The sequence below is a fragment of the Mauremys reevesii genome, linkage group 2 (genome assembly GCF_016161935.1).
Source record: "Mauremys reevesii isolate NIE-2019 linkage group 2, ASM1616193v1, whole genome shotgun sequence".
NCBI classification, from domain to species: domain Eukaryota; kingdom Metazoa; phylum Chordata; order Testudines; family Geoemydidae; genus Mauremys; species Mauremys reevesii.
This window is the reverse complement of record NC_052624.1, coordinates 231,429,624-231,443,629: the sequence shown is the minus strand read 5'-3', so window position 1 is coordinate 231,443,629 and position 14,006 is coordinate 231,429,624. Positions and strand designations below refer to the sequence as shown.

Here is a 14,006-nt window from a genome sequence, read left to right as displayed (position 1 = left end):
GTGGGGAGCGGAGAGATGGGACTCCAGGGGGCAGCAGGGGAGCCAGTTCTGATGTGAAATTGACTAGAATGACAGCCAACAGTGGATGTAAGGAATGCAGTGTCTACTCAGACCCTGTGTCACCCTAGCTACACCAACTAAGTCCTACGCCTCTCATCAAGGTGGTTTGTTATGTCGGCATAGTAGGGGAATTACATCGGTAGGAGGAGCATTTCAGTGTGTACACCGCCACTGTTTCGTTGGCTGAAAGCTGTTTTTTGTCAACAAAACGGTGTAGTGTAGACAAGGCCTAAGAGTAAACTCTCCAAAGGAGAACAAACAGTATTGAAGTTTATACTGAGCTCTGAGAAACAGTGTAACCTACAAATTACTTACAACTCACCATTTCAGAGAAGGGCTTCTTCATAATTAATTAACTATTCCAGTAATTCATACTTCTAGGCATTAGTGACTTCCCTTCTGAGCTACTGTACTGTATGAGTGATCACCCTATTTGCTTCAGTCACAATTAATTGTAAGGATAAGCAAGTAGTTAAATAATTTATAGTTACTTTTATGACTTTTTGAAGATTTATATAGTACATATTAGAGCATGTGCAGTAGAACTTTCCCCCTCCCCATTTTTTAGGTTGCCCGAAAGTTAACATGAATAAAGCTCTAAACCATTTTAACATTAAGGCTCTCATACTTCTTAAGGCCACCTTAGATAAGGCTACTTGAGCTAAGAACCCCTCTGTTAATGCAATGTAAATGTTCAGAAATCAAGACGGGGCTGTTCAGGTCCCTCAGTGTCAGTGGTGAAATCCTGCTTGATCTGAAGGAAATATCAAAATTTGAAATTTCTAAGAGTTTTGAAGCTTTTGCTGGCGAGTTGAGTACATATGGGTTTTCCTTGTTGTTCTTCTGACTCAGAGCTTGTCCAATTGTTTGATCAACAAGAACACCAGGACAATTTTGAAGATTTTCATGCTAAACTAAGCGGTTCCACCTTGCATGTTGCTGTGAGTCTGGGAGAGCCTTTATCCAGGCCTGAAGGAGATCCCTGTGCCTCGCTCACCAACAGAAGTTGGTCCCATGAACCTCACCCACCTTGCCCCTCTAAGCGCAAGGACTGGCAGTTGGGGGGTGAATCTCCCTCACAGCCCCCGGGGGGCGCAACATTCACCCCCTTCCTTCCCTCGCCGAACGCTCTCCTCGCCCCCCGGCAAATCGCTCGTGGCGGGGCGGGGAAAGACCCCCCCCCCAGCGCCCCTCCCGCAGCTCAGGAAAGCGTTCCCGGAGTCGTGCTGGGGCTCCAGGCTGGTGGAAAGGGGGCGGGCAAGGGCTGGTTCCCTTGGCCCCGGTGAAGGAGGCGGAGAGATGTTTCCTAAGTGCCCCCAGCGCTTCGCTTCCCTAGCGGCTCTTGCAGCTGCGGGTCCCCCCAGACACGCCGGGCTGCGGGGCTGCAGGCGGGGCCGCCCGTGGGGAAGCGGGGGGGGGGGGGGAAGCTGAGGTGCGTGGCATGAGGCGTGTCCCCGGCTGGCCGCGCTCCGCGCCCCGCCACGGGCGCTCCCCCGGCGCGGGACTCACTCGCTGCTCTCGCTGCCTCGCAGGTGGCTGGGGCGGGCGGCGGCAGAGCCATGAAGCGCGCCCTGCTGAAGATGTTCCAGCCGCGGGAGAAGGCGGCGTGCGGCTCCTTCCAGGGGGTCGTGTGCGAGGCCGATGCCGCCTCCCTCGCCTCGCAGGACGTCTTTAAGGTGGGTGCGGAGAGAAGCGGGGCAGGGAGGGCAGACGGGCTGGCGAATGGGGCAGGCGCTGGGGGCGCGGGGTAGGTTGAGATGGGGGAGGTGAGCTGTCTAAGGTGGGGCAGGAGGAGGCTTGGAAGGGTTATATTTTTATTGGTCAATATCAGCAATCCTCCATTTCCCCCTACACCCGCTAACCCCCCCCCCACACACACACACACACTGCATTTCCATGGATAACAGTCCAAATATACAGTCCGGGAAGGAAGAAAAATGCCGTTTGAGAACCTGCCTGTAGTGATGGTGCAGCCCTGTTGGTCCCCAGATATTAGCTACGATATTGGGTACCCCTAGATTAGTATTAGCTATTATAACATGAAGAAGAGCGTTGTGTGGCTTGAGGGCTTGTCTCTCTCACCCACAGAAGTTGGCCCAATACAAGATGTTGCCTCACCCACCTTGTGTCCCTTGAGAACTTACCAGAGTTTGATCTAAGGTTACTTGGTATATTTGGGGATGGGATATTGACAATTTAGATTTTAATGGTACTAAAGCTTGAACGTTTTGAATCTCAGTGTCTACTCTCACTAAATAAAAAGAACAGGAGTACTCTGGCACCTTAGAGACTAACACATTTATTTGAGTATAAGCTTTCATGGGCTACAGCCCACTTCATCGGATGCATAGAATGGAACATATAAGAAGAGTATATATATATACAGAGAAGATGCCATACCAGCTCTAAGAGGCTAATTAATTAAGATGACCTGTTATCAGCAGGAAAAAAACTTTTGTAGTGATAATCAAGATGGTCAATTACAGACAGTTGACATGAGGTGGAAGGAGATTCAAGTAGTGTAATGACTCAGCCATTACCAGTCTCTATTCAAGCCAGAGTTAATGGTTTCTAATTTGCAAATCAATTCAAGCTCAGCAATTTTTCTTTGGAGTCTGTTTTTGAAGTCTTTCCGTTGCAAAATTGCCACCTTTAGGTCTGTTACTGAGTGGCCAGAGAAGCTGAAGTGTTCTCCGACTGGTTTTTGAGTGTTATGATTCCTGATGTCAGATTTGTGTTCGTTTATTCTTTTGCGTAGAGGCTATTCGGTTTGGCCAATGTACATGGCAGAGGGGCATTGCTGGCACATAATGGCATATATCACATTAGTAGATGTGCAGGTGAATGAGCTGAGCTTGAATTGATTTGCAAATTAGGTATATATATATATATATATAAAGTGAGAGGTTTCAGAGTAGCAGCCGTGTTAGTCTGTATCCGTAAAAAGAACAGGAGTACTTGTGGCACCTTAGAGACTAACAAATTTATTTGAGCATAAGATTTCGTGGGCTACAGCCCACTTCAGCGGATGCATAGAATGGAACATATAAGAAGAGTATATATATATATATATATATATATATATATATATATATATATATATATATATATATACTAACACGGCTGCTACTCTGAAACCTCTCACTAAATAATGATTGTCTGACCCCTTCCATTGTCTGACATGCAGCCGCATACTTTCCTGCGACTGTGAACATTTTAATGGATTTTTTTCTCCAGAGCAGCCCAGAATCCTGAGGGCACAAGCCCCCTCTCTTTGAAATGTGACTTGAAGGCACAGCCCAGAATCATTCTCAATCTCAGTGTAAAGTTCTGTTCAGGGAAATGGACAAGATTATTTATTTTCCTTCATCGTTAAACTCTTCCCCCTGGACACGGGAACAGAATAGAGGCTGGTGGGTAGGAAGATCTCTGACCTTATGCAGAAAGGAAAACAGCTGAGTCTAGATTACTTACATTTTTGTTAATTTCATTTTTGCTGCTTGTTTTGGGTTTGATTCTGCACTCATTGAAGTCAATGGGAGTTTTGCCATGACTTCTATGGAGCACGATTTGATTCCTTCGGCATGGAGCTGTGCAGTTGATGAGCTATAGAGGTTTCTGACTGTACCAACTGCAAAGAGCACATACTCATTTCAGTATTTGAATACAGCTACTTATATGCATTATCAGGCTGTAAGACAGGAGCAATATATGAAAATTATACAGAAATTCACATGGTATTTTCTAATTCTTAGCCATTCTTTTTAGCAAAAGGAAAAATTAGAAGCTGGAATAAGGATGTCGAATTACACTTATAATTTTAAATATTGTATTTCACTTTTGGATTGGTGTGAAAGTGTCTGTTTTTTAATTTTCTTTTGCCAGCTGGTTTATATATTAGTTGTTTGATCCATTTAGTTTTTCTTTGATATATTGAAAGCTCAAATCAATTATAAGATTTATTATGATAAATCAATGAAAAAGTTGAACATTTTCAGAAATAACATCTTTTACTTTTAGAAACCATTCAATAATTGTAAGGCCAGGAACAAATCACACCTTTATATTTCACATAATGAAAAACGTGTGCGAGGTCCTTAGCAAAAGTAAAAGTAATATATGTAGTCCAACTGCTTCTGAAACTGATAGGCAAACAAGACAGAGAGAAATTTTATTCTGATCTACTTTTTAGCATATGGTGATGCTAAAGTCTAGTTTACTGGAAAAAAATAAAGAAATTTACAACATTTGCACCCAAACTTAGGTGATTTCTGATGGAAGTGCTTGCAGATTACGGAGTTTCATTAAGAAAAATCGTTGTGGGCTTAGAAAATTGGATGAACTGAATGCCACTCCATTGCATCATGCTGCAGGAGGAGGTCAAATAGAATTAATGGAGATGATTTTAGATGATTCTTCCAATGAAGGTAATACATTATTAAATTATCTTCTGTATCATTAAATAAAAATAGTTAAATAAAAGCATTCATTATTTCACTGGTGTAGACTGGTGTTTGGATTTATTACTGCCATTTTCACGGAGGAATCATGATTTTCTTAACATTGTTTTGGTACCTTTGCTACATGTTCATCCTTGTTCTCCTCTGTTGTAGTATGTTGACATTTTTAATGTAACATTTCCTCTCAATAATAATATTGTGGATTCAGCATAGGATGTAATTAATTATTTGAAATTTATCTATAATGTAACTCGCAGCTTAGTAATAGCAGCAAGAGTCTTTCACAGTTGATGATTTATTTAAACAAACCTACAAACAAACAAACCCAATGACAGAGAATCTCTGCTGAAAATATCATATTTCACAGGAAAATCAGTTGTCTATTAACTACATCAGAACATTTGCCAGCTACATGTTTATTGTAGTATTTACTTTGTTTTTTACCTTTTCACCTAGCGCTAAATGGGATGGACTCCTCTGGAAACACCCCACTGCACTGGGCCACAAAAAAAAACCAGGTTGAAAGTGTTAAATTACTTCTCAGCAGAGGCGCAAACCCAAACATTCTAAACTCCAGTATGATGGCACCTCTTCATCTAGCTGTGCAGTGCCTTCACAATGAAATAGTTAAGGTAAGATTATAGTCCAAGTAAATATACATGCATAAAGGGCTCAAGAGCCACCTGGGCACCCAATTTCACTAGTTGAATGCAAAATTCCAAGTGTAGAAATGCACACACAGGAGGCTTATACCCATTGAAAATAAAGCCCTTTAAGTTCTTCAAATGGCAGGTATGCTGTACAGCATTGGCACTCACAAAAGAGATAATCTGTACTCAGAAGTTGCTAAGAAAAAGTGACATCAACAAATTTATGCATTAAGATTTGTTCTGACAGTGATTTTTAGTAAGAAAATTTGGTTTTTAATAAACAAAACATTTTATAACCATGTTGAAAACAATTTCAATACAAATATTGATAAAGCTGAAATTAAAACGTTGATAAAATATTATGAAAAATTTAGCAGCAAATGGGACTATTCCAAATCCCGTGAAACAGAAACAACATTGAAATTTTTAGCAAAACCGTTTCCCCATTTTGACTAGGCGTATGTTGTATGGATAGAATTCTGGAAGTTACTAGCTCATGCATTTGTTATAACATCAGCAGAAAAGCACTTTTCTAAATTGAATCCCAACTCTTCCAATAGTTTTCTCAAACACAAAAAGGAAGAAAACACCACTGTGTTCCATAATGTAAATAAAGTTCTGTAAGATGTCTGAGATTCCCCTAAACAGCTGCCAAAACCCCCAGCTTCCCCCTCACAGCTTTTGCAGTGCACATATGCACTGTCTGTTAAAAACAAATCTGGAACACGTTGGAATTTGAAAATTGAATTCTGGATTTAGGCCTAAATTCACCTTCAAGACTCTGCACAAGTCTGCTCATGCTTATGTATATGCTCTGATGTCTTCCCCCTCACTTTCCTCTATTCAGCCTAACTCTCCCTTTGTTTCCCTTTCCAAAAGCTAGTTAATATGCCAAATTCTCCAGTGCAGACAAGGCATATGGGAGCTATTAGAAAGGGAAATAAAGTAAAGTTTATTTAGCAAAAGAAAACACAGAAAGAGAAATATAGATAATATCTAGAGACATTTAATTTTTCTCAGATCTCCCAGAATCCATTGCTGCTTAGACCTGTGCTGGTAACTTTGATAGATATCCAGACAGCAGTAGAAATTCAGTGCTATATAGTTCCAGTGCCAATATAAACATAGGGCAAAACTGAATCAGAACTTGACCCAAAATAGTATAGCTAGTGTGGAGTCACTTTACTGTTGGTGCTTACAGCAGTCTTGTCCCACTAGTACAATTACTAGTGATTCTCTACTGCAGGGCTGGCAATAGGTTTTTGCTGCCCCAAGCAAAATAAAAAAAACAAAAAACCCTCCGAGAGTGCAACTGCCGAAACAAACAAACAAACAAAAAACAAAAAAAACCCCTAACACCCAGAATGCCGCCCCTGGAATTGTGCCACCCCAAGTACGTGCTTGGTTTGATGGTGCCTAGAGCCGGTCCTGCTCTATTGATAACATAAGCTTTGTTTCCCTGACCTGCTCTCACCTGCACCTTCTTGCACTGTGGTACATAAATCTGGAACTCCTTTCTTCTCCTTCCATTACTCCTTTATTCTGAGTGCTGTTGGTGCTCCTCAAATAAAACACTAATAAGAAATGATTCATGATAAGCAATTAAATTAGTGGAAAATTGTAAAGGTTCTCTTTTGTGGCTATTAGCCAGGATGGGCAAGAATGGTGTCCCTAACCTCTGTTTGCCAGGAGCTGGGAATGGGTGATGGGATGGATCACTTGATGATTACCTATTCTGTTCCTTCCCTCTGAAGCACCTGGTTTTGGCCACTGTCGGAAGACAGGTTAATGGGCTAGATGGACCATTGGTCTGATCCAGTATGGCCGTTCTTATGTTTACTGTCTAGGTGTTGGTCCAACACAGCAGTACAGATGTTAATCTGGAAGGAGAAACTGGCAACACACCTATAATACTAGCATGTTACAAAGAAAATCCTGAGGCACTGACACTTCTGGTATGTAGGATTATTTGATTTTCCCTAATGTTCTTCCACTTATCTTAATACAATGTGTTGTCTTTTTTTTCTACTTTGTATATCTCTGCTTAACCAAAGAAGTGTAAACATAAATTAAAGCCCCAGTACAGGGCTATCCCTAGACATTTTGGTGTCCTACGCAGCCGCAGGCCTCTGCGGGGGCGGGGGGGGGCAGGTCCCAGACCTCCATGGGGGGGGCAGGAGCAGGCTTGGGGGGCAAGGGGGAAACTGCCCCCCTGCACGAGCCAATGGAGTGGGTTGGGGCTGTATTGCTACACTTCCTGCTGCCTGGTGATTGCAGTGTGGGCCCAACCCCACATTCATGGGGTGTCGGGAAGTGGAGTGACATGGCCCCAGCCTGCTCTGCTCCCCTGGCTCCCAGCCCTGGGACTTGGAGGGCAGAGGGGAACTGCCCCACAGCACTCACTGGCACCATGGAGTGGGCTGGGGCCGGGTCGCTCCACTTCCCACTGCCTGGTGAGTGCAGGGCGTGCCTGACCCCTGCTGCAGTCCCCCAAGATGTTGCTCAGAGGAAGGGTTGTAGTGGCGGTGGGGCTGGGGCTGAGCAGGGGCGGGAAAAGGTAGGGTGGGGGTGCAGGGGCAGGGGCCATGGGGAAAAGGTGGAGCGGGACAGAGGCAGCTTTCCTGGGCAGCTCAGCCAGCCAGGGAATTGGGCTGGCTGCTGGAGCAGCATGCAGCTGCGTAGGGCACCAGGAAATTTGGGGCAATTTGGTGCCCCAAATTTCCTGGTGCCCTATGCAGCTGCTTACTTTGCATATGGGTAAGGACAGCCCTGCCCCAGTACTGCAAGTTGCATGTGCCTGAGTGGAGCCCCATTCACTTCAATGGATCCCTATAATTCTGGAAATAAGTGTTTCACAGACTCACATCCTCGTGCTCTCATATAGTTCCATTACATGTAAGGGTGCATTTATTTGCAAAATTGGTGTCTTGAGCTAGAAAAAAGACATTTTAGCATCTTGCATGAGGTATATTTTTTTTCCTTTTTTTCTGAAAAGCAGTGTGCTTTATCTGTCAGCATGTGCCTGTCTTTCCTTGGGAATCTTTTAAATCTGTTTGTACCTACAGCAACACTATGAAAAAAAGTGTTAACAAGATTCTTGAGTGCATTATGTGAAACAATGCCCATTCCTGAGAAAAATAGCTTGTCCTGGCCAAGCTGGAAGAAAGAAAAGAGGCAATGGATGTAGTTTAATTAGGCTGCAACTTTATTCTCTTAAAATATCTGGGAATACCCAGCAATAAATCATACAGTGTGGGTCATCATTATTTCCTTAATTGTTTTCTCCTATTTGAGAGAACTGCTGTCTGCCCTCCCCTTTCCCAACCTGGTCCCAGTCTGTCACTGGAACCCCAGCACTGTTGAATGAGGGTTATGGGGGGGCTGGAAAAAGGGGATCAGGGGTTGTCTCCCCACTGCACCAGATATTAGGAGCTCCAGCCCCACTTCCCTAGTGTCTTCCCCTAAATCCCTTTCCAAATCGAGTTTATCAGGGAACTGTATTCTCTCTGTACTGTGTGCCTGCACTGGACAGCTGCTACACCTACTATCTACTAAGCTCCCCAACTGGGTCCCCGATCTGCTGTGAGGAAGGTGAAAAAACTCACCCCACTTTGATCAAGTATATTTAAAAAACCCCAGAAACCCCCAAATGAAATGTGATTTCGGAAATGTGAATTTTAGAAAATGGTAGGGTAAACTTCAAGCATGCTCCTTGAGGAATTACACTTCACTGTTTATTGGATTTATATGTATAAGTCTAGCCTGCTATTCTAATTTTTTTTCAATTAAACATGTACTTTAAACATCATCAAAACATAGAATAAAGACAGACATTACAAGTGCGAAAGTACATCTATGATAATGTGTTATTTGGTCATAATTTGCAGCATGCCATTTAACTATATGTGGACACTATTTTTCAGCTTGAAAATGGAGGAAAGTTATGTAAATCAAACAAAACTGGATGTATGCCTGTCCATGCAGCTGCCTTTTCAGGTGCAAAAGCATGTATGGAAATTATTTTAAAAAAAGGTAAATAAATGTTCCAAATCTCTTTTGTTTCATCCTTATTAGTTATAGGGTACTGTAAATGAGGAGCCTCCTCCCAGCTGCCCTCTCGTGGTCTCAAGGCAGTCCTTCAATTGGCCCCTCACCTCAGTTTCCCTTTTGAGTCCCCAGTATCTCTGTGGAAGCTTATCTTCTAATCCACACACAGTGATTAATAAAACATAGTGCAAATAGTCCATAGTAAAAGTTCCAAAACATAGTCCATATCACCCAAGTGCAAGTAGTCCTTAAAAACCACATATCCTTTTGGCCACTGACATAACATGGACCACATTCTGGCATCTTCTGCTACACCTGGTCTCTTTGTCAGTCCTCTGTTTCTCAGCTATGACAGCTACCCAAGGCCTTCCTTTTGGGGGGCAACCCTGCTCTCCTCATGGAAACTCCCAAAGCCTCTCTTCTGGGAGTATCCTCCTTTCATTCTTTCTCTGGATCCAGCTCTCCAGCAAGGAGACATCAGTTGATAAGACCCTCTGCTGCTGCCCCTTCCTTCAGCCTTTTCTGGCTGTTGGCTCTGGCTTAGAGCCAGCAGGAATCCCTCTCTCTGCTACTGCTGCTGCTCCTCCTCCTATTATTATTATTATTATTATTACCTTTAGCCCTCTCCAGCCCTGGCTTTCTGACTTGAGGATGCCAGCCAGCCAGCAAGCCCTTCTTGCTGCTCTCATGCCTTCCGATTTCTCCGAGGGATCGCCTTCTCTCTATGGCAGCTTTCCTCTCTCTTCTCCTGTCTGACTCCTGACTGACTGACCCAGCTCTGACTTTTAACCAGGGGCGGCTCTACAAAGTAGGCTGCCCCAAGCAGCGCGGAGCGCTGCACCGCCCTTCCCCAGTCCTGCGGCGGGTCCCCTCTTCCCGCGGCTCCGGCATCCTGGGGAGGGCGGCATTTGGCTCCGGTGGAGCTCCCGCCGGCATGCCTGCGGCAGGTCCACCGGAGCCCGGGACGAGCGGACCTGCCGCAGTCATGCCTGCGGGAGCTCAACCGGAGCCGCGGGAAGACGGGACCCGCCGCAGGCATGACTGCGGCAGGTCCGCTCGTCCCGGGCTCCGGTGGACCTGCCGCAGGCATGCCGGCGGGAGCTCCACCGGGGCCAAATGCCGCCCTCCCCAGGATGCCGCCCCAAGCGGGCGCTTGGCCCGCTGGTGCCTAGAGCCGCCCCTGCTTTTAACTGACCTTTTATAGGCCCCCAGGTGCTGCCTCATCCTCTTAATTAGCCCAACTGGGAGTACCTAGACTGGGACAGGAGAGCTGAGTCCAGTTTCATTTAATAGGCCAGTTATCCTGTTACGGTACATCTGTAGTTGAGCTGGGAGGCTTGTGTAGATGTACATCCATGAGTTCTGCTTGTGCTAGTGCCTAAAAAAGTAGTGTGTCTGTGGTGGCACAGGTGGTGGTGTCTCAGGCTAGCCACCTGAGTATGTACCCAGGATCAGGTGGGATTATACTTGTTCTGGCTAGCCCATGTGGCTGCCTGTGCTACTGAGACACACTGCCATTTGTAGACATTAGCTCGGGCAGAGCTAATGCGACTATGTCTAAGCAAGCTGAGAATCACATCTCCCAAACATACCTGTAGTAACACTTAGTGCATATTTAGTACTTTGCTTCTCAAAGGGCTGTGCAAACAAAGGTTTTGATCCTGCAAACATTTACACACTCTAACTCTCTACAAGTTCAATGAGAATGCTCCGATGAGTAGAGTTACACATATGAGTAAATGCTTGTACAACAAGGGCCGTAATTTATATGCTTCCTTGAATGCATGAACACAGAACTCCATGAGTGTTAACAGGAGTTACATGTTGGTATTGTGGGGGAAAATATATCCCTATATTTGTTTGTTTTTTAAATCTTGATTTCTTGTGTTATTTTTATTTAATAAGTTTGTATTTTGTTTTCTTTCTCAGGTGAAGAGTTAGGCCATTCTACTGAAAGTCACATCAATTTTACCAATAATGGAAAGTGCAGTCCTCTTCATCTGGCAGTTCAGAGTGGAGACTTGGGAATGATTAAAATGTGCATCGAATATGGAGCACAGATTGATCTGAAACAGGTAACTGTTAGTATAATACAATACATAATCCCCTTCGTTTTCAGCTTAAACTGATTTTACCAAAAAAATCCCAGGTTTTACAGAAGGTGTTATTCATTTTTTCCTGATTTTGTATTATTCAAATATATAAAAATAACTTGTTTTATTAGGAAAATACAATGTATTGCATGAGATATCTGTATTACAATAAAATATCAATCTGTTTGTACATGAAAAGCTGCCTTTTGAAGTAAGGCTATGTGTTAGTCTAGAAGATACACACAATAAACAAACAGGCACTCACGCAAGCTCTGAAGTGCATGCCCATCTGAACCTACTGATGAATCTCACGCTCATCACATACACATTTCAAGCTGTTATCAGATAACGGTATAAAGACCTGACATACTAAAATGGGAAGAAAATGAAAATCTATATCAGAATAAGTTTCAGAACATAAGGAAGTATTTGAAAGTTTAAAAAAAAACAGGAAAAAAGGATGAAATTGAGTGTATGCGCTGCAAATGATGTGGTCCAATTATTTAATGTAAATATTTATAGGCTGATAGTTCTAAGTCTGTAAATAATATTTTACATATCAATATTTGACAATATTCCTATCTGACAATGCAGCCAAATGGGATCACCTTCATAGTAAAAATGATAGTGTAATCTTTTCATTTATTTATGTAGGGCTGATTTTGCAGTGCCTATGCCTATGAAACTTGACTTCATTTGAAGTTTTGCCTGCCTTGAGCTCTTGTATATTTACTGTGCATGTAATTCAGTTATTAAACAGTCATATTTTCAATGAAAATTTTATCTGTGGAATTTTTCTGTACTACAAGAGTAAACTGTTTATTCAAACGAAAAGTTTTATTTGGGGATTAGAGATATGTTGTTTTCTTAAACTCAGAGGTGGCATTGTGTTTTGAGTTCTGTTTTAATTCTGCAGCAAACCACATTGAGTTCCATTCATCAAAGCATTAGTCCACCAAAATAAACCTCAATATTTACCCTGAAAAATGTTATTTTTTCCCACCAATTTTCACCTGTTTTTGTTGTTGTAGTAATAAACACTGATAAATTCCTGGGAAAAATTAAATACAAACAAAAAATGAAGGGCCCTAACAGTATACTTGTATCTGTTAGAAATATTGTAACTAGCTTTTTTCCCTTACAAACTGTATCCTGAAAAGTTTTACACAGAGAAAGATAGTTAAGGGAAATTAAGAGGAATAAGCAAATGAGCCAAAATAAGGTTTCAGGTGAAATTTGTAAATAAATGGAGAATCAGAGATAGAGAAATACACGAAGACTTTTCCACATGGCAGGAACTGCAGAAGAGAAGACCCTCCCTCCACCACTGGTTAGATTGCATAGCTCAGCAGAGAGTAAACTAAGTGCTAGATAAGTGGTGTCATCCAGGAAAGTAAAATGAGAAAAGGTTCCTGAGGGAGACTGGAGCAAATCCAAAGACAAGAAGACTCCTACAAACAAAGCATGAAATCCTGGCCCCGTTGAAGTCAATGGCAAAATTCCTGTTGGCTTAAATGGAGCCAGTATTTCACCACAAGAGAAGGTAGTTGTGAACTAGATTCTGAAATAAATGTTGTGACAGCAGAGTGGTTGTGAGAAGATGGGGAGCAACATGCTGATGTCAGGAGAAATCCTCAGCTGGCTAAGGCAGTTTTAAGGCCCCTTTGTACCAGATGAAGCAGTGTCAGAAGCTGCTCCTTAATTCTGAAAGCCAATTGTGAACCAGAGAAACACTGTGAAATGTGAGAATAGTCTTGAAAGCAGAAATATTACTGGCATGGATTTGTCTTCTGAAGTGCACTTCCAGTTATACAGTTCTTGACAGCACTCTTCTGGAAGTTGGGACATTTAAAACAATGTATTTCTGTTAGAAAAGCTAAATGAAAAGCATGTGGTATTTACAAATAGTTATTTCAGCGGGAAGCTTTGCAGAAAAGGCTGCAGTGACAAATGGGTTGTTCAATGTCTCAGGAGGACAAATTATTGACCAGACCCTGTTTGTCTTTCTCATGCAAGCTATCTTATTGACCTTCACAGGACTCCTTGTGTGAGTAAGGGCTACTTACATTAGTAAGGATATGCTGGATCAAGCAACATTTACTCACCTAAAGACTGTAGTACTTTTTATATCTAAAAAGTCAAATCCTGCTCACCTCATTCTGACCACTAGTCTGATTGTAATCAGTAGGATTTAATCAGACTAGTGGACCCATGGAAGCTGGAGAGGAAGAGGGTGTGCTACAGAATTTCTGTTAATGTGGCTAAATGTGGAACAGTCTTATGTTCTTCATTCAGTTTTCTAACAAATACATATTTCTGATGAGAGCCCAGAACCCAGACCTTAATCAGATTACTTGTGTGAGTAAATTCTACTCATGTGAATATGGAATACTCATGTGAGTAAGGATTTGCATGGCTTGGCTCCTAATGACAAAAAGGTGTGTCTTTCCTTTATGTATTTGTTGTTTGGATATGTAGTATCTAAATGAGATCATCTGGCAGTGAAACTGTTAATACAACACTTGTGCTTTTCCTTTTTGGTGAGTGGATGGTGCAGGGAGTATTTAAGCATGGATATGGCATCATGGAAAAGACAAAAGAAAAAACACAAGACCGCTCAGACATCTGTCAAGGGTGGATATGATTCACCCAGTCAAACAGATCACATATTAACATGGATGATAAGGGCTAAGAAG

The 14,006-nt window shown here is 42.7% G+C and overlaps 1 protein-coding gene across 1 annotated transcript in view; it reads left to right on the top strand.

Moving 5' to 3' along the window:
• The first annotated feature begins 977 nt into the window (after positions 1-977).
• TRPA1 (transient receptor potential cation channel subfamily A member 1) overlaps positions 978-14,006 on the top strand; it is a 71,220-nt gene continuing 58,191 nt past the window's right edge. The window contains exons 1-7 of the mRNA XM_039527878.1: positions 978-1,065; positions 1,593-1,736; positions 4,325-4,487; positions 4,977-5,152; positions 7,018-7,125; positions 9,094-9,202; positions 11,147-11,292. Coding sequence (XP_039383812.1) covers positions 1,620-1,736; positions 4,325-4,487; positions 4,977-5,152; positions 7,018-7,125; positions 9,094-9,202; positions 11,147-11,292 — 819 coding nt within the window. The 5' untranslated portion in view covers positions 978-1,065; positions 1,593-1,619. The remainder of the gene's footprint in view (positions 1,066-1,592; positions 1,737-4,324; positions 4,488-4,976; positions 5,153-7,017; positions 7,126-9,093; positions 9,203-11,146; positions 11,293-14,006) is intronic.